The following is a 24,736-nucleotide window of genomic DNA, read 5'->3' as shown; positions in this document are numbered from 1 at the left end:
AAATTCGGCTGATAACATAATCAGAATATTTCGAAGTCAAAACCAAAGATAGCCTCCAAAACCCTTTCACACACTTCTTATGTGTTATTGCTGGGAAGAAGAAGTGGCGCAACTGAGTACTTATATATTTGTGTTAATGTACGTGTGTTCAGAAAGTTTCACCTCCTGAAATCTCAGGCAAAAGCTACATAGCTAAATGTCATTGACTTACGGTACAACCCAAGAGTCTTCATAATCTGCATATCTGTCCAGCTGTCTAACAACCACGCGAAGTTATCAGACTTGAACTGCATGTCAGCACCCTTGTTCACGCTCACTGATGCTAAGCCGTTACGTTCCTGGAAAGAAAGCTGATTGAGAGAAAGAAGGAAGAAGAGGAAAGGAAATACGTGTGTTTATGAGAGGCAACACAATCTTTTTTATTCAGTCTCGTTACTAATTAAAAAAAAAACGTCTAAATGCGAGTCGGAATCGCACACGAAGGGTTCCGTACCATTATTTAGAAAATGAGCAAAAAAATCACGTTTGTTGTATGATAGCCTCCCAAAATATTTATTTAATCTAGTTTTCATTATTGTATTTGTTGATAGCAAAAATACATCATCTGTGAAAATTTCAACTCTCTAACTATCACGGTTCATGAGATACAGCCTGGTGATAGACGGACGGACGGACGGACGGACAGAGGAGCGAAAACAATAGTGTCTCGTTTTACCCTTTGGGTACGGAACCCTAAAAAGGAAGAAAATAGGTGTGTACAGGAGATGCAACAAAATATTTTTTTAAGAATTGTTATTGACTATACAACTACTAACAGGAGTTTTAATTTTACAATGAAATTTACATTCCTACAACTACATCTCTATGTCACAAATGAAATCTAGATACATACATATTTACAAAAATAATAAAAACGGGGAAAAATTAAAACTACGTATCAAAAATCAGTAAGTAGTTCCATATTACTCTATAGATATAGCTCCATGAAGGTTAGCTTCAAAGAGAATTATTAAAGACCCAACAATTACTGGCCGTTATTGCCTTAAAAAATGTTAAGATGCCATTAAAATTTTATTTTTTAAGTTTTTTTTTTTCAATCATTTAATGGCTGTATTGATTTTTTTTGACATGATTCGGCCAGCAACATGAGTATTTTGAAAGACCGAATATTTAAAAGAGTATTACAGACCCCAAATATGGTTTCTGATGTTTGTCAAGTTACAAGCTTGTCTTGACTAGCTGCGGATTTCAATAACTTATCCGTTGAATCGTTTACTAGAGATAGAATTTCAATAAACAACAAACAGTCGATTCTTTTGAAGTAGTCCACGTTGATTTGCTCACACGGGAAGCACACTTAATCATGCAAAATTAAAATCTAAACAGTTTATAACTTCTTCATAAGGTTTTCCTAGAAATCGTTTCCAACATAGAGAAATGGCTAGGCAAATGATTTTATTTTTACTGTTACTGTTGGTAGATTTGTTTAAGTACATCTTTAGCAGTTGCTGCGGATAGTCAGAAGCTATTAAGTCTGACAATCAGTCTTGCCCGGGTAACTGGGTTGAGAAAGCCAGATAGGCAGTCGCTCCTTGTGGCACACTGGTACTCAGCTGCATCCGGTTAGACTGGAAGCTGACACCAACATAGTTGGGAAAAGGCTAGGCATATGATGAAGATTTACCTTGATAACAGCAGTGACATTCAATGGTTCTTTGCTGTAACTCCTAAGCAGTTGACCTAACGCTGTCTGGGTGACGATGTCTGATTCCAGGATACCCATTTCTGATAGCTGTAAGAATACATATTATTGCTAGGACAAACTGAAATAGTATAAATAAAGGATGAATATTATGAAGTTGTTAACCAACTCAGAAATAGAAGATTAATGCCCAAGTTCACCGACAACATAAAAGTAAGTTTTCTTAAAACTTTAAAAACTGAACGTAAAAAATAGTAAACAGATGTTTCAAGAAAACTGACGCTTATGTTGTAGGTGAACTCGGGCCTTGGATTATGAAGTAGTAGAAATTGGCTTTTTTTTTTAATGTTCAAAAACAAAATGACAAACTCCAATTTATCAAGAACACTGGAAAAAGGATTATAAATCCTTTCAACATTTTTTGACTAAAAATTTTGACTTATAAATCCTTTTACTTACTATATCTATCAGGCTTTCACGCCACAGTTAACACGGATTCGAACTAAATTGTACACTGATAGTCACAGAGCCTACTCTGTATCCAGTTTTTGCCAATGGTTCTCCAGGGACAAAAGTAAAAGATAATTTAAAAAAATACAATATTATACTCACATTACTACCAAAAATCTTGACCTCAAAATACCTCTCTAACTTTCCATACAAATTCTGTGGCACCCCCTTATACTTCAAGGTCAATTCCGAAGCAGGGCCGGACTCGAAGCAGTCGCTCTTATTGCCAGAGTAGGTCAAGGTCAGGTGACCTTCGTAAGAAGCTGGGTGAATGGATATGTCCTGGTCTGAGGCTGCGTGGCTGATGTCTTGTTCTCGGAGGCATATCTGCGGAGGGAGGAATGAAAAATGTGATATATACTCCTATACTATATTGTGAAGATGAAACCATTTTTAGTTTTCTGGAAATACAGTCTACTAAGTAATCATCATCATCAGCCTATCGCAGTCCACTGCTGGACATAGCCGCCACTGAGATCGATATTCGGCTTCTCGCATCCAGCTCCTGCCAGCCGTCTTGCGCAAGTCATCACTCCACCGTGCCTGAGGACGTCCTACACTACGTTTGCCGAGGCGACGACTAACGGCCAGTTTCTTCATCAAAAGTTAAAGTTAAAGTAATGTCTAAAGTAAAAGTAACGGTCAAATACGTTTTTTCAAGGTTAAAGTGACAGCAAAACTAATAGCAAAATTGAATTTGACCGTTACTTTTACTTTAGACATTACTTTGACTTTTACTTTGGCTTTAACTTTTGATGAAGAAACTGGCTGTAAGAGTACCCGCACACTATGAACCTTTAGTCGGCCGATAGTTTGTTTGGGCTCATAAATCAGTATGAAGATAAATGGTAGGTAGAACGAAAATTATAAAGATCAGGTACTTAGCCGGTATCAGACCGACTGAAAACTTTGATTGCAATAAAGATTTTCTTTAAAAAGAAATTGTCAACCATCGGAACAATTTCAGGCAAATTAGTAAGTCTGAAACTGATAAAATAAGACCTGTAACCTCATACCCAAATAATAAAATGATTTGATTTGCACAGTGCAGGTACTCTTAGGGGACAAACAAAAAATGATTCCTCTTAAGTTTATTAATATAGAAACATAGATTTCGCTCGTTCGACTCAGATAACTGTCATAACAGATTTATCATAACTGTCTCATTTTACATCAAAAATACATGATACCTTCCCATACATTGTTGCATACCATACACTGTCTGTAAGACATTTACGCTGCATGGTATCTAAATATACACCTGACAGCTACACGGAGTTCCTTTTACACACCCCCATAAGGTGGTTCCCATGGGGTTGTGTGGAACTGACGTGACTACTTCCTTGGTGATATACATATTTACCTCTATAGATGGTTTTTATGGTAGTATGTTGTCAAAGGGGACAGATTTGGACAATCGTGACCAAAAGGCTGGCTACTGGCTATTACATAGCATAATTTTTATATGAATACTAGCTGGTGCCCGCGACTTCGTCTGCGCAGGTTTAGTATTTCGAACAATATGTTTACAAATTGTAGCCTATGTGTTATTCTGATGTATAAGCTATATTATTGTAAAGTTTCATTAAAATCCATTCAGTAGTTTTTGCGTGAAAGAGTAACAAACATCCATACATCCATACATACAAACTTTCGCGTTTATAATATTAGTAGGATGATTGTTGTTATCAATATTTAAGTTATATCCTCAAAAATATAATAATTGAAAATGTGTTTGTTCCATAAATGTCTAGGTAAATAAAGCGATCTGGATAGCTTCCACATGACGTGTAACGTAATTTTCGAATTACATACATAAAGAAAATCTGCCTAGAGTTTCTCCAACTACATATTTATGTTGGGGTCGAATTTTATGATATTTAGAAGGCTAGAAGTTTGCTTGTAAAAGACACACAGTTTTCTTTGCCTAACTTTCGTGTTTCAGAAGGCACATTAACAGAATGGGTCCCGACTGTCATTAGAACATCTTTGGCAGGCGTTACGGGTAGACAGAAGCCAAAAAAACCTGATTACCAATCTAACTAATCAATGAATATTTACATAGAGGTAACTGGGTTGAAAATGTCAGATAGACAGTCGCTCCATGTAACACACTGGTTGTCGGCGCACCTCAGCGAGCAACCGCGATGGCGACCGAAGGGAGTGCTGCGGAGGCCGGGGCGGGGGCTGCCCCGGCTGGCGAGCCCGCGGCCGCGCTCCCTTCACTTCTCCCTGCGACGCGCTTGACCACGGGCACTTACTTGTTTTCTTGTTTATATTGTAATTTTAACGGCATTAAAAGCCTATGTAATACAGTCCGCACAAAGTTTTATTTATGAAGTCCCGTTAGGGCTCCTACAGTTTGGTCCTTCAACCCGGGGAGTATGTCGGCGCACCTCAGCGAGCAACCGCGATGGCGACCGAAGGGAGTGCTGCGGAGGCCGGGGCGGGGGCTGCCCCGGCTGGCGAGCCCGCGGCCGCGCTCCCTTCACTTCTCTCCGCGACGCGCTTGACCACGGGCACTTACCTGTATTCTTGTTGATATTGTAATTTTAACGGCAGTAAAAGCCTATGTAATACAGTCCGCACAACGTTTTATTTATGAAGTCCCGTTAGGGCTCCTACACTGGTACTAAGCTGCATCCAATTAGTCTCGAAGCTGACCCCAAAATAATTAGGAAAAGGCTAGGCAGATGATGAATAAGATACTCACCGTCCATTCCTTCCTAGTGACATTATCAGCGCTCGGCTGAAGACCATGGATAGTGAGCTGAAGGTTCGCGTTGCCTCCTGTCGTCTCGATCTTGGTGACCGCTTCCATTTCGAAGAATACCTTCCTTGGTTCTTCTCGGCTGGAAGAGAAAAATATGTTTTAAAGAAAGATTTTGAGCTTTAACTTGGTTCGAGAAACCAGTACTAAAGCCGGTACTTCTTTAAGACCATGTTTTATAAATACATACAAGGAAGTAAAAATTGCTCCTGGGAAAGTGCATTAATTTACTGTCTTTTTGATATAATAGACCAATTCTCGGGTCAGGCCGAAATCACTTGATGGGTATTAAGAAACTTTAACAAAGCAGCTCGGAGTCAGGAATATGGTCTATGAGAGTCTGGGTTGTATTACCACTAAATTATAGACTCTGAGCTACTTTGTGAAAGTGTCCTAATAAGGATTAGGACACTTTTTACAGATTGCAAAGATTTTACAGATTTTGTTATTTTAGCAGTCGTGCTTTACGACCACAAGATCAATGGAGAAGTGCCAAATACCAAAAATATGTTCGTTATAAAAAAATCTCATAGATTACCTGAAATAATTCAACAGCATAGACAGATCAAACTTGGTGGTGTCCTCATTGACGTTCATCTTGTTGACCTGAACCTTCAGCCTCAGCACATCATTCTCCGTCTTCATCAGATGCTGGGGAGGGAGTATGAGGCCGCAGGACCCTGAGGGGGGGGAGGTGAACAGGAGTATGCTGTTTAAGATGATGAGGGATGGCTGGATTGAGGTGAGGAAGCTGGAACAGAGAGAGATAGATAAGTTGTACTGTCACACATGATATTTCATTCATCTGTCTAGCTTTTTCGCAAAATGTTGTGGTCGGCTTCCAGTCTAACTGGATGCAACTGAGTACCATCTATTTCACTCACAGTGCTGAGAATAGATGGCGTAAAATACAATTTACCAGTGGCTTAAATTCCTACTTTTTAATTTCTTCTCATTGTTCTAAAAGTTTGAGTTATTTTTTACAATAAAAGGGTCGGATCGAAAAAATGTTTTTGTCTCCCGAAGCTATACTGTAAAGATTTAAGAATTCCATTCTCAACTTGTTAGCCATTCAAAAGCAATGACTACTATCTCGCTAACTCAACTTACTCGTAATGATTATTTTGTGATGTAAAAAGCTTGTCCAAAACTTCTGCTCCCGTCATTGGTCGCTCGCAGTCGAAGAACACACTCTTGTTGTCGAGATTCTGAAAAAAAGATCACTTATTAATATTAATCTTAACCACCTTCCCAAAAAGGAGAATGGTCATATTTTTTTTAATGTTGTTCTAAAATAATTTTTGACCGCTATATGAGTCCATCAGTTGCATCGTAACTCTTAAACGGATAAACCAATAAAGATGCGGATTGCAAGCAAGAATCTGAGCCGCAAAATATAGCAGATTAAGTCATGTTTGAATACTGTCACAAAATACTGAAAATCTTAATAGATGAGAACCTCAGGGTGATTTGTAACGTTGCGTCTTGGTCAAATTGGCGATTTGACTTCTTAGAAGAACAAAATGGTGCAATGATGTCTTAAACATTGCCTTGAACAATATGTAGTTAACTTTTCAAGTGACTTAAACAAATTATCGTTATTACTTACAGCTAAACTATTGTCCCCAGCTGTAACCGTGGAGGTAGACTTCAATGCAGATGTCTCTACTGCGATCTGAGCGCGTGAGTGCATCGCCACGCCCCCTTGTTGAGCACCAGGGTTTGGCCAGGTCAATCTAGAAATAGAACATATAGGTATAGTCTTAAGCTGTGCTCTATAGGGTCCATATTGATTCAAGACTGTAAAATATACCTGTATAACATATGGAATGTTTACAAAGAATTGATTGTTGGGTATATAAGAATTAAATAATGCTTTAAGAGCTCGTGGCTAAATTAAAGCCATGCGGATTGACCGTAAGGTTAAACAACCGCCAAGGTCAGTCCGTGGATAGGGGACCATCTTATCATGAGGAGTCCTCCGTGTTTTAGAAGGGATGTTATATTGATAGGAAACACATTAAAGGAAAAATTGATAGGATCATAGGGAAATGGCTAGGCAAATGGTTTTATTTTTTCTGTTGATTTTGAAAGGTATGTTACCTTAACACAAACAGAAGAAAGAAGAAAGAAAGAAAGAAAAGATATTTATTGACACAAGCCATACATACACAAATAAATAAAAAAAATAGAATAATAATTTAAAAAAAAAGTAATAAAAGGTTGTGCCAAATAGGTCCAGTTCAGCATTATGCCAGACAGCTAGTGTCTGACGCTGGTTTTCAACTGGACCTATGAGGAGTTGCGGGTGTCGATCGGTATGAAATCATTTATGCTCTAAAGACAAAAAATAATAAAACTACTAAACTACTAAAAATAACTAAAAAAATAAATAAAAAAAGGAACCATAATCATAATCAGAAGGATTAGTCACAAAAATAAAATAAAAAGTGGAGGTAAACGTAAATAAATTCATACCGTGACTAATCGCAATCCTGACTAAGCATCACTCAGCGACGACTTTTTTCACACAGATGAAATGTGGTGTTAAACACATTCACAGAGCCGTAACTGGTTGCAACATCTGTTTTCATTGTGCCACCGATCATTGCCGACATATATTAGTGCAATTTAACACAAATAAGCAATTATAAGTTGTGCAAACTCGTAAAATACAATTTTTACATAGCTGTTAGAGAGTTGTTTGTTACCAACAGAAAAAAATATAAATTGTATTGTATTACATTTATGGACATTTTAGGCAGACCTTAGTCCGACAATTAGTCTCATTAAAGGATATCAGGTTATCAAGTAACTGGGTTGATGACGTCAGATAGGCAATCGCTCCATGTGGCACACTGGTATTCAGCTGCATCTAGTTAGATTCGAAGCTGACCTCTACTCCCATACTTGGAAAAAGGCTAACGGCCATTCCCAATTTTTTATACCAGCTTCCGCCCGCGGCTTCGCCCGCGTCTAGTTCGGTTATATCGCGTTCCCAAGAGAACTCTTCAAAAGTCCGGGATAAAGACTATCCTATGTTCTTTCTCAAGGTCAACTCTATCTCTGTACCAAATTTTATTAAAATCAGTTCAATGTTTTGGACGTGAAAGCGTAACAGACAGACAGAGTTACTTTCGCATTTATAATATTAGTACGAATAGAATTTTGACATTACTCCCTTACCTACAACTAATGTCAAACTTGTATGCCTCCTATCCCTAGTAAGCAAAACAAAAGATAGATAACCAAAAGAGAAAGTAGAATATTCGGAGCGGCCGTAAGCAGATGATGATCATACTTACTCCAACGACTGATCGGTATTGGAGAAGGATACGTTGAACTTCATAGGTAGATGAGCTACTAAAGACTGTTGGATTCTCGCTGAGTGTAGTGACTGCACTAACGGTCCGTCGGTAGATAGCGTGGTCACTGAAGTTCCTTGATATCTGGAAGATAGAAGTGAAATCAGAATGGAGTAAAATAAAGATTTATGCAGATAGAAGGAATAGAAGATTTACATGCTGTTCCCGACAATTTCTTTGGGTTTTATTCAGTCAAAAAGAGTAAAAAAATGCCTATGTCTTTTCTTAGAGTCTATTTATCTGAAAGCGGGGCCGAAACACCGAGTTACTTTCGCTTTTATACTATAAATAAAGATTCGATTCCCAGCCAAAGCTCTCACGTAAGCACGCGTAACAACAGTTTTTCATTAAGTAAACCATTGACATAGTCTTACAACCAATATTACCAACGGATTATGTGAAAACTTGGCTTTGGAAGCCAGATTAACAGGCAGTATTCTCACTTAAAAAATTGGCACTCATCTTATATAAACTTGACACTAACTGCTGTATAGTCGGAAAAAGGTTAGGCAGATGAAGAATACCTGATATGCAGATCATTCTTCCACGTCTGGTCCTGAGAAGTCGGTGCAGTCAAGTTTCCTCTTATCGAAGTGAAAGACAAAATCGTTGATTGCAGTCGAATAGGTGTTCCTGTCAACGAAAAATTATCTTTAAAATCATGTTCTGAAGTACTAATTTTGCTTGTATTGATCTTATCCATCTCTTACGAGTAGTCCGCAACCAGTATGTCTTACAACCAGTCGTACCAGGAGGTATTGGGTTGCCCGGGTAACTGTGTTGAGGAGGTCATATAGGCAGTCGCTCCTTGTAAAACAATTGTACTCAGCTGCATCTGGTTAGACTGGAAGAACCAAATATAGTTGGGAAAAGCCTAGACAGATAATGATGATGTCTTACCCATCTCGCTGGCTAGATTGACGTCCGTTTGAAAGGGGTAGTACACTATTTGCTGGTTTATATGGCTTCCGAAGCGGAGAAAATCTTCTATGTATGCCACTGAAACAAAAAACAGACGACGTGTTACAGGTATTTAACAATCATAGTAATGGCGTTCAGGCGGATTGTCGGCTACGGTGGCTGTCTCATGTGCACAAACATTTGCTTGGACCCAGGAGCACCCACTAGTCCTTCACTCTCATAGCGCGATGCGACGACAAACCGACACCACCGGAGAGAGATCACAAGCAGGACCGACATTGACGTGCTATCCGATGCACGGGTGAACCAATCATCAACACTTAGACTCCGGTTTGTGTTGTGAATGTTTCTTAAAACCGCATTATGGGACTTCTAGACCAACGAGGCAGTTACCCGATAGTTTTTATTATTTAAACCATATTGGTGCTGCTAATCCATAAAACTACTTACAATCTTCACCGCTGCCGCTTTCAAATCGCGACTGATTCATGTGTGTCGCGAAAACTGTCTTGTCGTGGATCTTGATCACCACATCTATGTGTACCTGGTAAAAATAGAAACTCATTTGTCTTGATTTAGGCCCAGGTCCATCGATAACATATACGTAAGTTTTCTTAAAAACTGTTTACTTTGAATGTTCACGTTCAATTTTCAAAGTAGGTACAATTGTTTTAAGAAAAGCGAACGTTTATGTTTTCAGTGAACTTATGCCGAACTTGGAAGAGTGTAGACCTCAGAATAACGAAGGCAAGTAATTAAAACAACCTTTTTTTTTCATGAATTCAGAAAAAAAATTGTGCTATATTGACGTACGTGCACGTAGATTATAAATAGCCTATGTCACTCGGGGATTGTAAAGCTTTCTAACAGTGAAAGAACTTTTCAAATGGATTCAGCATTTGCGAAGCCTTATGGGTTCAAACAAACATTAATCTTTTAAAAAATTAAAGTCGTTTACAGCATTATCAAAAAAGTTAAGTAATACCTTTTCAGGCACTTTAACCCCCCACGCCTTCATCTTCTTGAGGATTTGAATCAGATCTTCCACCTTCAGACCATTGTCATGATAGTAGTCTAACTTCTTGAACAGACTCGTGGCTACTCCTTGCATTACTACGTAGATCTGAAAATAAGGGAAAAAAGGAATTAATGAGCTCGTGGCTACGTATCAGCCACACTGCTCATAGGGTTAAGCAATGGCAGTGGTTACGGGTTGTCCGAAGCCCAAAAGTCTGGCAACCCGTCTTCCGTAGTGGTAGGGTTGCCGGTTGCTCGGTGGCTGGCTTAAGAAAGTCTGATAGATAGTCGCATTTAAAACACTGGTACCAGTGATCTCACTTCCAGTCGATCTTCATCACTTCATAATCAGCATCACCGATAGACGTCATCGCGGTAGCACCGGCTGTCGCTGAAAACCAGCGCTGGGACTCTGTCTCGTTTCGGGTCGCAGTATTATGCTGAGCGAGGGCCGTATTGCGCGCTTTGAGACGCATATTTTCCCCTTCTATCATTATTTCTGTATAATGTGCCTAATTTTAAGTGAAAAATATTTTCTTTCTTTCTTTTATCTTTTTTTTTTTGAGAAAAAGATTTAGAAATTCTAGATACCCTGAGAACTCAAGCTTACATCAAAAGACTACCGTCCGAATACTGAAACGCCGCTTAATTTTAAAGACTGCTCAGACATATTCTGTATATTTACGTTTTCTGTGACGACTATACTTTTAAGTAGAAGAAAAAGTTAAGTAACATTCGAGTACTTTGAGGTTAATTAGTGCATTTTAAATCAAAAATCCTGACACTCACATCAGCTTTAAAAGGTCTTCTCCCACCAGTACTAAGCTTGGCTCCTACAAAATTCGGCAGGACCCCTTCAGAGTCTCCGACGCTGAAGACCTGCAGTGATGCTGTACTGTCCTCCTCCTGGGCGCTGATGATGTAGTTGTTAGTAGCCCAGTAGAGGGGGTCAGGGTTCGATACCTGGTTGACTACGAAGGGGACGTAGAAGGAGCTGGAAGGGAGATTATGTTTTTAGGTTTTCAAAGTTTAATAACAAAAAAATATATATAAAAGAAATCTGAAAATCGTATAAAAATTGGTTAAAAATTGCAGACAAATACATAGAAGTTGAACCTTGAATCTCTTTTTTTTCAAGTTGGTTAAGAAACCGAATTTACCTTCGATAATACAGCCATATTAATGTTACGTGTGAATGTTTATTGGTGCTAAGTATCATAAACATTATCATAAAATTATGAAAAATATATGAGGTGTTTTGAATTAGACGAAAAACATTGTATCAAGTTATGTCACTTAAATCTAGCTTATAACGCCCTCCAGAGTATCACATATTTAATTTGAACACAATCTTATAAGAACTATTCTAAAAAAACCGAGTTGGACTTGCGTACGAAGGGTTCCGTAGCAATCTACAAAACGAGCAAAATAATCAGGTTTGTTGCAAAGGAGGCTCCCTAAAATGTTTATTTAATTCAAGTTTCCAATATGTATTATTACAGCGGCAACATAAATACATCATTTGTGATCAACTATCTAACTATCACACTTCATTAGATACAGCCTGGTGACAAATAAACAGCGAAGTCTTAGTAATAGGGTCTCGTTTTCCCCTTTAAGTACGGAACCCTAAAAGCGATATTACATTCGTCACAGTGTTCCAGAGTCTCGAAATGAGTTTTTCTTGCAACTCATAAAAACTCATGTTAGGTGCACGACCGATGAATTCGTTTATAAGACCGTCATATATACAACTTATTGTTTTCTTAAGTAATGTTTAAGAAAATCTGTTTTTTTTTTATAGTTTGAGCTAATCTCTTCAACTTTATTTATATCACAGATGAAAAAGTTAAAAATGAAAACGACTTCAAAAAGCATTGAAAGATAAAAAATACCTTTAGGTGCATCGGTCTAGAAGTCGGTGTCTAGTGGATGCCGCTATATCAATTTCGCCATCGACTTCTAGATCGATGCACCTACAAGTATTTTTTTGGTCTTCAGCCCTTTTAAGTTGGTTTTATACACTTGAAATATTGTCCTAACTCTGAAAAATACTACATATATTGAAAACCTTATCAAAATCGCTTCAATCAAACGCAAGATAATTGCTCACAAACATACATACAGATCAATCTGAGAACATACTTTTATAAGTTACTCATCACCTCCCGAGCCTTTTCCCAACTATGTTGGGGTGGGCTGCTTTCAGCCTAACCGGATTCAGTAACTTTTTTAACTTACTGCTTAAGATTAATAAGTCCTTTAAAAAACCAGGTAGGTATAAGTAAAAATACTCACGTAACTTTATATCCAGAAAAATGCTTATTAGCTTCCAAATTCTTCATGGTAGCAAACCAGAACCTTTTCAACTGGCTGTTATTACAACTTCTAATATAATTGTGAACGAACATAAAGTCTGATTCTCGAACATTCGATGAGCTTAGAAACGTGTGGAGCGCTATGATTCTTAGTTGTATGCTTTCTGTCTCGTTTGTTATTATTGGTATTGTTGTTTCTAGTATCTGAAAGGAGAAATGTGGTTAGAAGCATCTTTTTTGTGGTATCACACTGGTCAAAAAGATGCTGAGAGAGTTTCAGACTCTTACTGACTAAAAACCATCGTGTTCCGTCGTAGGCCTTTTATGTACCAGGGCCGCGGTAACTCGCGCGAACAATCCCGCAGCCTTGGCGTTAAACAGGTGCTGAGTTTAACTATTAACTTCGATAACCAAAACAAGAGATTTCTCACTAGCGTTTCTATCCGCGCCTCCGTTTTGGCCTTTTTCGAATTTAAAATAGTCAGAAACCGCAGAAATGTAAGAAATTGTGAAACTTATTCCTACTCCTCTTCTCGTCTCGAGTGTTACCAGTAACCAATCCCAAGATATCTATTGTAACTGGGTAGTAGAGGTTAAAAAAGTATTGTTTTATTTTTTTCAGTAAAAGTTGCTTACTAATTGCTACCTTCCCAGGAAGCAAACCTGGGACCCCTGACACATTCTGTACTAGAAATATCTAATAGGGAATATCAGACATTTTTGCTTGCTACATCCATAACGAGACATGTCATCTTATGATAATATCCCATATTTTTGTAATTGAAGCAATGAGGGCCTTTGCCCTTTGGTTTCCAACACACATCTCCAAAAAAGGCCCTATACCCATAAGGATCCTCAGTCTTGGGACTTCCAGCGAGAGCAGCCTACCGTCTCTCATGCTTGTCTCTCGTGGTGTTAGACTTACTACTACGGGACAGATGATGCTTAAGAACTGGTCATACCGTATAAGGATCCTCAGTCTTCGGGCTCCCAGCTAGAGCAGCCCAGAGTCTCTCATGCTTGTCTCTCGTGGTGTCAGCGTGTATGATCCTTGTGTACGACTCGGCTGAGTAGCCAATGTTGCACAGACCTTGCAGCCAAATCATGCGGTCTAGGTATTGAGGGCAGTCTGAAAATGGGGTTTTTGCAGTTAGAAGGATTTAGTGATAGTCTAATTATCTATACTAATTAATTATTATTGTGATCCACTGTTATATATAGTGGTATATGATGACTAATCTAAAGTGACTCTATATTGATCGATACCGATTTATGTCTAGATTTTTTGTTTGTAGTGCAAAGTGCTTTTATAAAATACTGAACCAATTTGGAAAATGATTTCGCTGTTGAGAAGCTACAGTATTTCCGAGTAACAAATAAAATAAAATAAATAAAAAGTAAAGTAAATAGGCTATATTTTTTATGGTCACGGGCAGAAGTTGCCCCGGAAAGCGTGTGAAAACGAGGGAAACATGACGGGTTCCTCCGCGTTTGCGAAGGCACGTTAAAGTGGTCAGTCGTGGCTGTCATTTCAACATCATCGGCAGTCATTACACGTAGAAGTCTGACAACCAGTTTTGACAATGGGTTGCCCAGGTATCTAGGTTACGGTGGTCAGATAGGTCGCTCCTTGTATAACTCTGGTACTCAGCTGCATCCGTTTAGACTGGAAGCCGACCCCAACATAGTTGGGAAAAGGCTATATAGGCAGATACCTCTGCCCAACATTTACCACAATAAATAAAACAATCCAATTATTTTGGAAATTAAATTGAATTGAATGTAAGCTTGTGGAAATTTACAAAGAAGCCTCGAAACGTTTGAAAAACAAACAATAAGGCGTTCTGACCTTGAATTGTTTATTGAATGTTTGACCTTTTTAATAACTTCCGCGAGAACCGAAATGTGAAGTTATACAGCGCTTAGAGCATTAACCGTACTGGATACGCTATGAGCGCAATTTTTTTTATGAAGTCTGCCAATTTACACAAATTAATAGTGATGGACTTATGCATTTTCGATCACATCGTCACGACAAAATTAACGTTTCTTGGAAGCTACTTGGCTAAGGATAGTATAGCTTCCTAATAAAAAAAAAAAAAAAAAAAAAATGAAAAAGTGTTTATTCGAGAAGAGAAATCATTACACAAACATAATACTTCTGCCAAACTGCACAGCAGTTTGTTGGCAGATGCAGCTCCCGTTTACAACATTCAGATTATAAATTTATATAAAGTACTTTTTCATCCGAAAACACAATAAAAATAATAACCAAGAACGACACTACTAATTAGCTTAACCTACGCATTTCCATCAATGAGTTCTTGCCAATAACATTTAAAAAGAAACCTCGTCATTTTATTTTTTAAAGATATCTTTGAAGTACAGCTATTTTCTAAATCGGACGGCATATTATTAAAAATCATTGGAACCAGAAATTTTCTACATCTTCGCCCATAATAGTTATTGCAGGTAGGTACTACAAATCTTGCAGCTGTTTTATTTCTTTGGGGTCTGTTGCATACCGTCTTTATTTTAAATTGATCACTACAATACTGTTCTACAGCCCACAACAACACTACCCTCTTGTGAACTGGCAATATCTTACACTATTGGCAATATTGGCAAATTATATATATTATTGTATATTGGCAATATTTTTTTTAATTCGTTCAGTAGTTGCTGTTGTTGTGTTTCTTCATTATAATATTAGTAATAAACAAGCATAAGTTATTATATAAATTAGTATGAACGATGTTCTCGTACTTTCGACAGAGGATAAGACATTGTAAAATTGGTATAACGTGTTCAGTCGGCTCAATAATCTAAGATACAACGCGAAATCTTTATCGCTTTTATGGCCCTAGTAAGTTTTTATTAGGGAATAAAGTATTTTCTACCGGCGAGGGCTCGTGTCAAAACTATAAATAGTTATTTTTGTTGTTAGTAGTTTACAAAGTTGTAATTTTCTTATGTACAGTCAACTTCAGGTCAGTGGTAACAATTTTATAGGAAAATCGTACTTATTACTATTGACTTAAGGTGCATGACAGTTAAGTACCACTGATGTGCAGTCTACCGTACAAGCTCCTAGTTTCATTTTTAACGCGCGCAAAAAAAGGGTTTCATAATTTTGAACTCAGCGTGCTTTCCTAAACGAATGAACCCTTTTTGTATGTGGTTTGCCAGCAATCGTTCTAAGACAAGATTCATCCAAATCGACTAAGCCGTTTTAAAGTTATAAACTGTTTTATTCGGCTGAATAGGAAACTTATTTGTCCACAGATAGTTTAGAGTTCGAGAAAGGAGTCTTAAGCTTGCTTTTTGTCTGGGTGTGGGATGTAGTTCCCTTAACACTTCGCGCTAATTTAAGAAACTTTTGGTCTGATTACAAAAAAATCCAATGCTTGATAGCCCATTTATCGAAAAGGCTATAGGCTAGTTTTTATCCGATTGCGGGAAGTAGTAACCCCAACACACTGAACATCTAGTACCTATCTAAAATAACAAAAAAAAATACTTACCACTATACATCCGAAAATACTTGACAACGATATTATCAAAATAATCCTGCTTAACTTGCGAAGTCTCCATAGTCTTATGCAGCAATGTGGCGAAACTCAGGATGCCGGCGTGACGGATATCGGGGGGAAAGTCCAGACCTAGCTTGGAGAGGACTTCCATCTCTTCGAGGAGTGCCTGGTGGGGGGCTGCCACGTTGAAGGGCAGCTTCCTGATGAGAGAGAGGAGGGCTGCGTCTTCGACTTTTTCCTGGTGAAGAAGGAGGGAAAATGGTGTAGATTTGAATGATAGAACAATTTTCAGTTAAAGAACGTAGGTAGGTAGTCAAAGACCTAGACTTCGATTATTTTAGGACCTAGATTATGTAAAAAGGCGAGCTTAACCTAGAGCCTAGGTTTTGTTTAGTCTAGGTTTGGGTTTGTACATAATCTTTGTGTATTGTGTGTATAAAACATATCTGTGTATTGCAATAAAGAAAAAATAAATAATACTTAGTGAAAAATAAATAAATAATGAGTGATACTATACAAACTAGTTTAGGACAAACAATGACCATACAAACAAATATCAGTTATCTTATCAATAATTAAACTTAATGATAATGAGTTGTTTTCCCGCGGTTTCACTCACGTCCCGTGGGAACTACCGGGATAAAAATATGCCTATGTTACTCGGGAAGAATGTAGCTTCTAACAGTGAAAGAATTTTTCAAATCGGTACAGCAGTTACGGACCCTTTAGGGTACAAAGGGTTTAGGGTGCCTGTAGGGGTTTTTTCCCTATTACACCTTGTAGGACAATATGTTCCGAGCTGTCTCCAGCTCATAGCTCGTGCCTAGCACTAGATCGTCTTAAAGTTCCCTCGATACGGTCGATACCGTCGAAAAACAACTAGTTTTCAATAAATGGGAACGATAACCCAATTCTTTCAACGTTTTTCGGCATTTCATATAAAATCGAGGTGCATTGCAATAACTATATACATAGTTGCTTTCCATGGGAACTACTGCCCGTATGGGGATAAAATATAGCCTACGAGTATGTTACTCAGAAAGAGTATAGCTTTCTAACAGTGAAAGTATTTTCCAAATCAGTACAGCAGTTACGGAGCCTTTAGGGTAAAAAGGGTGTAGGATGCCTGTAGGGGTTTTTTTCCCCTATTATACTTATTCGATTTTAGATGATTATAGTACAAACCTTCTCCTCCAAGACCAGGTACTTGATAAATCTCACACTAGCGTCACTCCTAGCGTGTGGTAGCACTTCTATGAATATGTTCCGAGCTGTCTCCAGCTCATAGCTCGTGCCTAGGACTAGGTCGTCGAATAATCGTATTAGTGTCTCGTAGTTTAGTCTTGATATTGTGCTGAAAATAAAGAAAAAAATTGTTTAAAACGTCTAGCTGATGTATGTCCGAGGAATAGACGAGACAATAGCAAATTATGCATTGTGTCGTGTCAAACGAGTCTGAAGCGCAACAGTATCTATTGCATGGCCCCAATAATATACAATAAGTTACCAAATGCCTGGAAAGACTTAAGCACACCACTGTTTAAGAGAAAGTTACGCCAATTTTTAAATGATAAAATTTATTATACCATATCAGATTTCTTAGCAGAAAAATTATAATTTATATGTATAAATGTTTAATTGTAAAATTAGTAGTAAGTTAATTGATCTCATATAATATTGTGATAATAAATAATAGATTAATAGTAGGTAATAATGTTTAAGTAGGTAATAATGTTTGCATGCCGAATGGTAAAATATGGCTGAACTTTATAATTATAAGAACTTTTGTATACCCATATTTGCAAAATAAAAATATTCTATTCTATTCTATTCTATTCTATTTAAATAATATACATTTTATGTACCTAGTGGGTGAAAAACCAACCTCGCAAGTATGATGTGAATGTATGATGAGTATGTGGTTCGATCCCAGGTCAGGCAAGTACCAATGCAACTTTTCTAAGTTTGTATGTACTTTCTAAGTATATCTTATACACCAATGGCTGTGTTTCGGAGGACACGTTAAACTGTAGGTCCCGGCTGTCATTGGCGGTCGTTACGGGTAGTCAGGAGCCAGTTAGTCTAACAACCAGTCTTACCAAGGGGTATTAGGTTGCCCTGGTAACTGGGTTGAATAGGTCGGATAGGCAGTCGCTCCTTGTAAAACATTGGTACCTACTCAGCCGCATTCGCTTAGACTGGAAGCCGACCCCAACATAGTTGAGAAAAAAGACCCGGGAGATGATGATTTATATTGAAAATAATGGACGGGTTTCATAGAAAGCGTGTAATAGCGGAGCTAGTAACATTCCTCGTCCCCCGAACACCCGCATGTTGTCGCGCTACTTTCTTAGATTTTGCGTTATGACATCTCCGCTAGTCATTTTGTTCTCCATGTCTCCCTAGCTTACACATACAAAGACAATGTGCATATACATTTACACACACGAGTATCGCGTATGGCTCACCTGTACTTGTTGAATATTAATTAACTTACTTCAAAAGATCGATGAAATCTAAGCTATGTATAAGCGATGCATTCCTCACTATGTTGTCAGCGTCGATACCTTTTCTCGCAATCTTTAGTAGAATCTGAAATTAATTTATTATAAAATCACTAGAATCGGATACAAAACGAAATCATAATAACAAAATATAATATTTTGCGTGCGAAAGTAGTCTGCCTGTTTATCATGCTGTAAAAACTACTGAAATTATTTAAATAAAATAACTGAGTTGAGTAGGTCAGATAGGCGATCGCTCCTTGGGGTACACTGGTACTCAGCTGCATCCAGTAAGACTGGAAGCCGACCCCAATATAGATGAGAAAAGGCTCGGAAGATGAAGACTATTATAAGTCTACCTATCAAAAGTATGTATGTATTTACTTGGTTCCAAAACTATATATGTATTATTGTAAATAGCTTCCGCCCGCGTATTGTTCGGTTATATCGCGTTTCTAAGGTAATTCTTCAAAAGTCTGGAATAAAAAGTATGCTGTGTTCTTTCTCAAGGTCAACTCTATCTCTGTACCAAATTTTATTAAAATCAGTTCAGTAGTTTAGGCGTGAAAGCGTAACAGACAGACAGACAGACACGCAGACAGACAGAGTTACTTTCGCATTTATAATATGAGTAGGGATACTGCTTACCTCATAAGTAGAATTCTTCAAATAACCTTGAGTGAGGTTTCTGATACCATTGGAAGGGTCTCGAAAGTCACTAGCTACATACTGTATGGTGGTCTGACAAAGGTTCATCTTTTCCACGCTTGGGGCTGGCTTGTCGTGATCATAGGAAAGTGATAAGCTGAAAAGAAATTAACAGTTTAACAAACACTAGAAAAACAAGCATTTTATAATGTACAGTCAACTTCAGGTCAGTGGTATAATAAAGATTTAGATTTAGTGGTAATAGTTTTATAGGAAAATCGTACTTATTACTATTGAGTTAAGGTGCATGACAGTTACCACTAATGTGCAGTTTACTGTACGTAGAAACGAAAAAGTGAAAGTACATATCTTCCGGCTCTATCATCACATCAGTTCGACAGTACCATATTCACACCATCAGAACTACATACAGCTGCCAGTTTTCATGACGCTACGATCATTGGGATATGGTAAAATTAATTACCTTAGATTCCATTACATAGCTATATACCTACAAGTCGACCTATTCGCCTTTTAAAACGAAAGATAATTTTGGTTACCATCCTTACTTAAGAAATATTTTTAAAATCAATTCACAGATCTGCCGTAGTGGGTGCGGTTTTCTTGTTTTTTTTTACTATGTTTAAGGACATAGTTGGTACCTACTTTTTTTTTTGACGTCGCGTCATCAAAAATCATCAAATGACCCCTCCCGCTGTGGGTTAGCAGTGGTGAGAGAATGTCAGACTCTTACTGACTAAAAACCGTCATGTTCCTTCGTAGGCCTTTTATGTACCAGGGCCGCGGTAACTCGCGCGAACAATCCCGCAGCCCCGGCAGACATAGTAGGTACTTACTCAGTATTCACAGCTAGTATATGATCATGAGTTTTATACTGGTAACTGCCTCGTAACTCTATTGATATCAGTCCTTTGTGGTCATCTAGCTCATACGTCCTCTCGGCTGATGATACTGAATCTATCTGGAAATATATAGTAGATGAGTATTTTTCTTACTTGTTACCTGATACAAAAATATTTCATCTAGCATTCAGATCAAGTTCAAGCTGAGTTCTAAGTTTATTTTGGATACCAATGACTGGGTAAAGATGAAGAAAGACATACAGAGGAAACCTGTAAACACTAATTTCTTCTCTGTATGACGCCTGAGGCCGCAGCCTTGCAGTGGGACAATGAAAAAGCTTAAAATAATGATGAAGAGAGTTGGGTGGTTTCTGAAGCTTTCGGAAGAAAGAATAGGCGCTTTTTATCAAGATATCCAAAGCGGATTTCCCAGAAAAAATAGAAACAGCTCATTTAATTCTAACAACTTAAAAAAAAAAAAAAAACAATGAAACCGCCTTCAATAATATAACTGAAATCTTCTCCCACATCTAACAAATACTATGCTGAAAACCGCATCAAGATCAATTCAGCCACACGTGAGATATTCACGTAGACACATTCATAAACAGATGCAGATCAAACCAAGAACCTGTTTTTTTCATGTCGGTTAAAAAGCACCTCTACTTTTCTCAACCTCGTCATTCCTTGAAACAAAGACCTGATAATCCTTACCACAGCAATGCCATTATAAGCTGAAGACCACGGCACTGAAGCCCAGCTGTTTCGACTCCTGGCTGTGGGCACCTTGAGGCTCGTGTACTTCTTGATCAGATTCCCCTTGGACAGGTAGATCATGGCGCAAATGTCATCGAGGCATGGCTGCGGATGATGAAGAGAATAATTTGTTAGAGGAACTTTTAATAGTTAGAGGATTTGGGCACTGTATGTTTCTGTACCTATATGGTGTATCTTCGTTTAAGGTATGGCTTGTATATTATTGTAGTTAAACTAGTAGTATGTATTTAGTAGTGTAGTGTATGTAAATGGTATTGTGTTTGTATATGGTGGGTATTTTAGGAGCTTACGCGGCTAATACCTGGCTGTATCGCATTATGGCTTGTCTTATTGAACAACGTACGGCAGGGAAAATATTCCGGTAGTTTGTTATTCAGCTGCATTCAATCTGGTTAATCGTTATGAGCCAGATAAAACTACCGGCTGATTATAATTTTGGAGTTTTTTTTTTACATTATTCACTTTAGGTTAATTATTGTGGGTGACCAAGTGGTACTACCTGCTCCGTTGATCGTCGTCGTGCTGAGGGTGTGAGTGTGAGTGGCTACACTTTCACACCCAAAAATTATTATACCAGCAATATGGATTTCATTCTCTTTTCATACAAACTTCAATAGACCAGCTCTTAAAACCTATCGCTTACCTCATTAACAGAATAAGTGCCCGTATTCTTGGTGAGCTGGAAGTTGATAGATATGGCTCGTTTCAGGTTCACCGACCAGGCAGGCTCCCGACCCACGTAGATAGACTGAATGTAGCCGTTATCCTGGAAATCAATATGGCGTCTTTTAATTGTACTGGAACATAATTGTTTTTTGGATCCGGGGCTGCGGGATTGCGCGAGTGACCGCTGCCCTAGTACACAAAGGGCTTGAGAAGGAACATGGTGGGGTTTAGTCAGTCACAGTCGGACACTCGCTCATGTTGCACCCGCAGCGGGATGATTTCTCAAAAAAAACATACTTATAGATGAATTGTTTGAAAGTTGATACGGCTAGAAAAACTAGACAGCATGCTACTTGTGAGACAACGGCAAGTGGAAGAGTATGCAAGTAGAAAACAAGCTGCGCCGACCAAAAAAATTGGGAGAAGGGCAGGATTATGATGTACATAATAAAATTACAGGTGTGTTATGTGGCTAACAGCCTTACGGGTTGATTGATCATAAGGTTAAGCAATGCTTAGTCGTTCTTTAGATGGTGACCATCTTGTATGAAGAGTTCCTCCGTGTTTTGGAAAGCCGACCCAAATATTTAGAAAATGCTATACTTAAAGAAGACACCATTGTCTTCTTTAAGTATAGCATGTACGAAATATACCTGATACTCCAATTCCCATGGTTCTCTCAAGTATTTGTCATCAGCTGTCTCCAAGTCACGAACAGCATCGTTATTGATACAGCAAACTGTTTTCTGGAAACACAAAAATTGTATGTATGTCTTATTCATGCAGATAAAATTCTCCAGATTTTAATCTTCATACAAAATCCTTTCTAATATTATCGATGCGAAAATATCTTCGTCTATCTGTGCTTCCACGACAAAACTACTAAACCCATTTAAATGAAAATTTTATTTTTAGATTCACTACTCACAATCGCGTATATAATTTTAAAATTTACTAACATAGATCTAGACACACGGCAGTGTGTCCGCCAAGTTCGAGCAAAAAAAAAGCGACACACCGGCCGTGGGTTATATTACACGAACCATTTCGGGCCAAATTCGACCCCCCTATAACTCAAAATTTATTTTATTTACGCATATCAAATTTCTAGTATCTGTTGAGACCTCCTCACTTATCCAAAATACAAAATTTAATTAATATACCTATTGTAGGTTTTGAGATATTGACGTCAGAAAATCGCCATTTTTACTATACACTCACTGACTGACTCACTCATCAAAAACCTAGACCACTTCCAATGGTCGTATTGGCTTGTTTGGCATGGAGGTAGGTCTTTATGTCAAGGTAAAGGGAAAAATCTGAAAATGGCCAAGTGTGAGTCAGTTTCGAAATAATTCAGATTATACCCCTAAGGAATTAAAACGAACTAAATTTATCTATATTTATCTGTATTTTTATATCATCGAATGGTCGGACCGATCTGAAATTCGATACAAAGGTTTTTATTTAGTCAAAGTAAAGTAAAAATCAGAAAACGGCCAAGTGTGAGTGACTTTCGAAAATAACGAATGTGTAACTTTGATCCACGAACATAATATATGATAACATGTCATGTCAGTCAGTTGGTAAATCTAGTCCATTTAGTTAATCTAGTTAATTTCTAGTCATGGACATTGGCCTCGACCTCAACCTTTCTAAATGTGAACTTTTTATACCCGACCCGACTGACAGACAGACCAAAGTTCTCTTTGCCTCCTTGGATCGCCTATACTGGAAGATTCATTTTCGGATTTTATTGAGAAGAAAATTCAAAATTTTAATAATGTTTCGGAAAGGCTACTCAAAATTAATATGCATGCAGCCATCACCATCATACGGTACTGCTGTTTTGGACCAAAATTTACGTATAACTTGCGTGCTTCCCATTTATGGAAGCAAACCAGCCTTTTGGACAAAATCGACGAAATTATACGACATACACTATCATCCATTTTAAATGTGGCCTTGGACGACAGGGCTTGGTCTCAAGCGACTCTTCCCATCCGTATGGGAGGACTTGGCGTCCGTAAAATTTCCAGTGTAAGTTTACCAGCCTTTATTTCCTCGGTCCATGGCACTGAGAAATTGATCAGGAAAATATTACCCACCACACTGGCCAATTTTGAGGTGCCAAGCCTGACTGAGGCTTTAAATGCTTGGAAAGTCGCATGCCCGAACACCGACTTACCCGCCAACCTGTCCTCCCAGAGACAGTGGGATGAGCCGCTCTGCAGAGTAATACGGAAAAGTTTAATCGATACGTCAATTACTTCTGCAGAGCGAGCGCGCCTACTGGCTGTGGGTGAATGGGAGTCGGGTCTATGGCTTCTTGCACTTCCGTCCTCAAACACAGGCACCATGTTTGATGACACCACCTTCAGACTCGTCGTTTGCCTCCGACTAGGTGCTCCATGCTGCTCTCCTCATCGCTGCCACTGCGGGGATGCTGTCAACAGCCTCGGTCACCACGGCCTGTCATGCAGCCGGAGTGCCGGCCGCATACCACGACATGCCAACATAAACGACGTGATCCGTCGCGCTCTTGTTGCCGTCGGCGTGCCAGCCGTACTCGAACCAAATGGCTTGGCACGCGACGATGGCAAGAGACCAGACGGCATGTCGCTATTTCCGTGGAAGGTGGGTAGGACTTTAGTGTGGGACGCGACATGCGTCGACACTCTTGCGCCATCTCACCTTCCCGGAACTGCATGTTGTGCTGGCTCCGCCGCTGCACAAGCAGAGAACCTCAAGCGGCGCAAATATAGTAACCTTATAGGCAATTACATGTTTGAGCCGTTTGGGGTTGAAACTCTGGGGCCGTGGGGTCGGAGGGCGCACCTTCTTGCCAGGGATATTTCCCAGCGCCTGGTTGACACTTCCCGGGACCCAAAGGCTGGCTTTTATTTCGCACAGAGGTTGAGCATTGCCATCCAACGTGGCAATGCTGCCAGTCTTTTGGGTACATTACCCAGTGACAGCGATGAGGAGCAATTTTTTGATGCACTGTATTGGTTTTAAGTTGTATATATATATATAAGTTTATTTTATTTTATTTTCAATTAACATTTTACTACTATTCTTTATTGCACACTTAACAATACATAATAAAAAAAAAAAGACAGTTTATGTACAATGGCGAGCT

General features: G+C 38.6%; 1 protein-coding gene across 1 annotated transcript in view; it reads right to left on the bottom strand.

Annotated features, from left to right (window-relative positions):
* The window catches only part of LOC124644240, a 34,514-nt gene that overhangs the window by 2,982 nt on the left and 6,796 nt on the right, over positions 1 to 24,736 (bottom strand). Inside the window, exons 4-26 of the mRNA XM_047183489.1 lie at positions 22,248 to 22,340; positions 21,572 to 21,694; positions 20,866 to 21,012; positions 20,146 to 20,270; positions 19,289 to 19,445; positions 18,634 to 18,728; positions 17,322 to 17,490; positions 16,128 to 16,374; positions 13,566 to 13,732; positions 12,584 to 12,807; positions 11,075 to 11,279; positions 10,254 to 10,391; positions 9,719 to 9,812; positions 9,248 to 9,346; positions 8,872 to 8,980; positions 8,288 to 8,431; positions 6,592 to 6,718; positions 6,093 to 6,190; positions 5,521 to 5,733; positions 4,926 to 5,064; positions 2,315 to 2,539; positions 1,685 to 1,792; positions 212 to 338 (exon numbers count right to left, since the gene is read on the bottom strand). Of these exons, the coding sequence (XP_047039445.1) occupies positions 212 to 338; positions 1,685 to 1,792; positions 2,315 to 2,539; positions 4,926 to 5,064; positions 5,521 to 5,733; positions 6,093 to 6,190; positions 6,592 to 6,718; positions 8,288 to 8,431; positions 8,872 to 8,980; positions 9,248 to 9,346; positions 9,719 to 9,812; positions 10,254 to 10,391; positions 11,075 to 11,279; positions 12,584 to 12,807; positions 13,566 to 13,732; positions 16,128 to 16,374; positions 17,322 to 17,490; positions 18,634 to 18,728; positions 19,289 to 19,445; positions 20,146 to 20,270; positions 20,866 to 21,012; positions 21,572 to 21,694; positions 22,248 to 22,340 (3,373 nt within the window). The remainder of the gene's footprint in view (positions 1 to 211; positions 339 to 1,684; positions 1,793 to 2,314; positions 2,540 to 4,925; positions 5,065 to 5,520; positions 5,734 to 6,092; positions 6,191 to 6,591; positions 6,719 to 8,287; positions 8,432 to 8,871; positions 8,981 to 9,247; positions 9,347 to 9,718; positions 9,813 to 10,253; positions 10,392 to 11,074; positions 11,280 to 12,583; positions 12,808 to 13,565; positions 13,733 to 16,127; positions 16,375 to 17,321; positions 17,491 to 18,633; positions 18,729 to 19,288; positions 19,446 to 20,145; positions 20,271 to 20,865; positions 21,013 to 21,571; positions 21,695 to 22,247; positions 22,341 to 24,736) is intronic.

Source organism: Helicoverpa zea, chromosome 29 (genome assembly GCF_022581195.2).
Source record: "Helicoverpa zea isolate HzStark_Cry1AcR chromosome 29, ilHelZeax1.1, whole genome shotgun sequence".
NCBI classification, from domain to species: Eukaryota; Metazoa; Arthropoda; class Insecta; order Lepidoptera; family Noctuidae; genus Helicoverpa; species Helicoverpa zea.
Note: the sequence above shows the minus strand (reverse complement) of the source record. Positions and strands in the feature narration are given on the sequence as shown.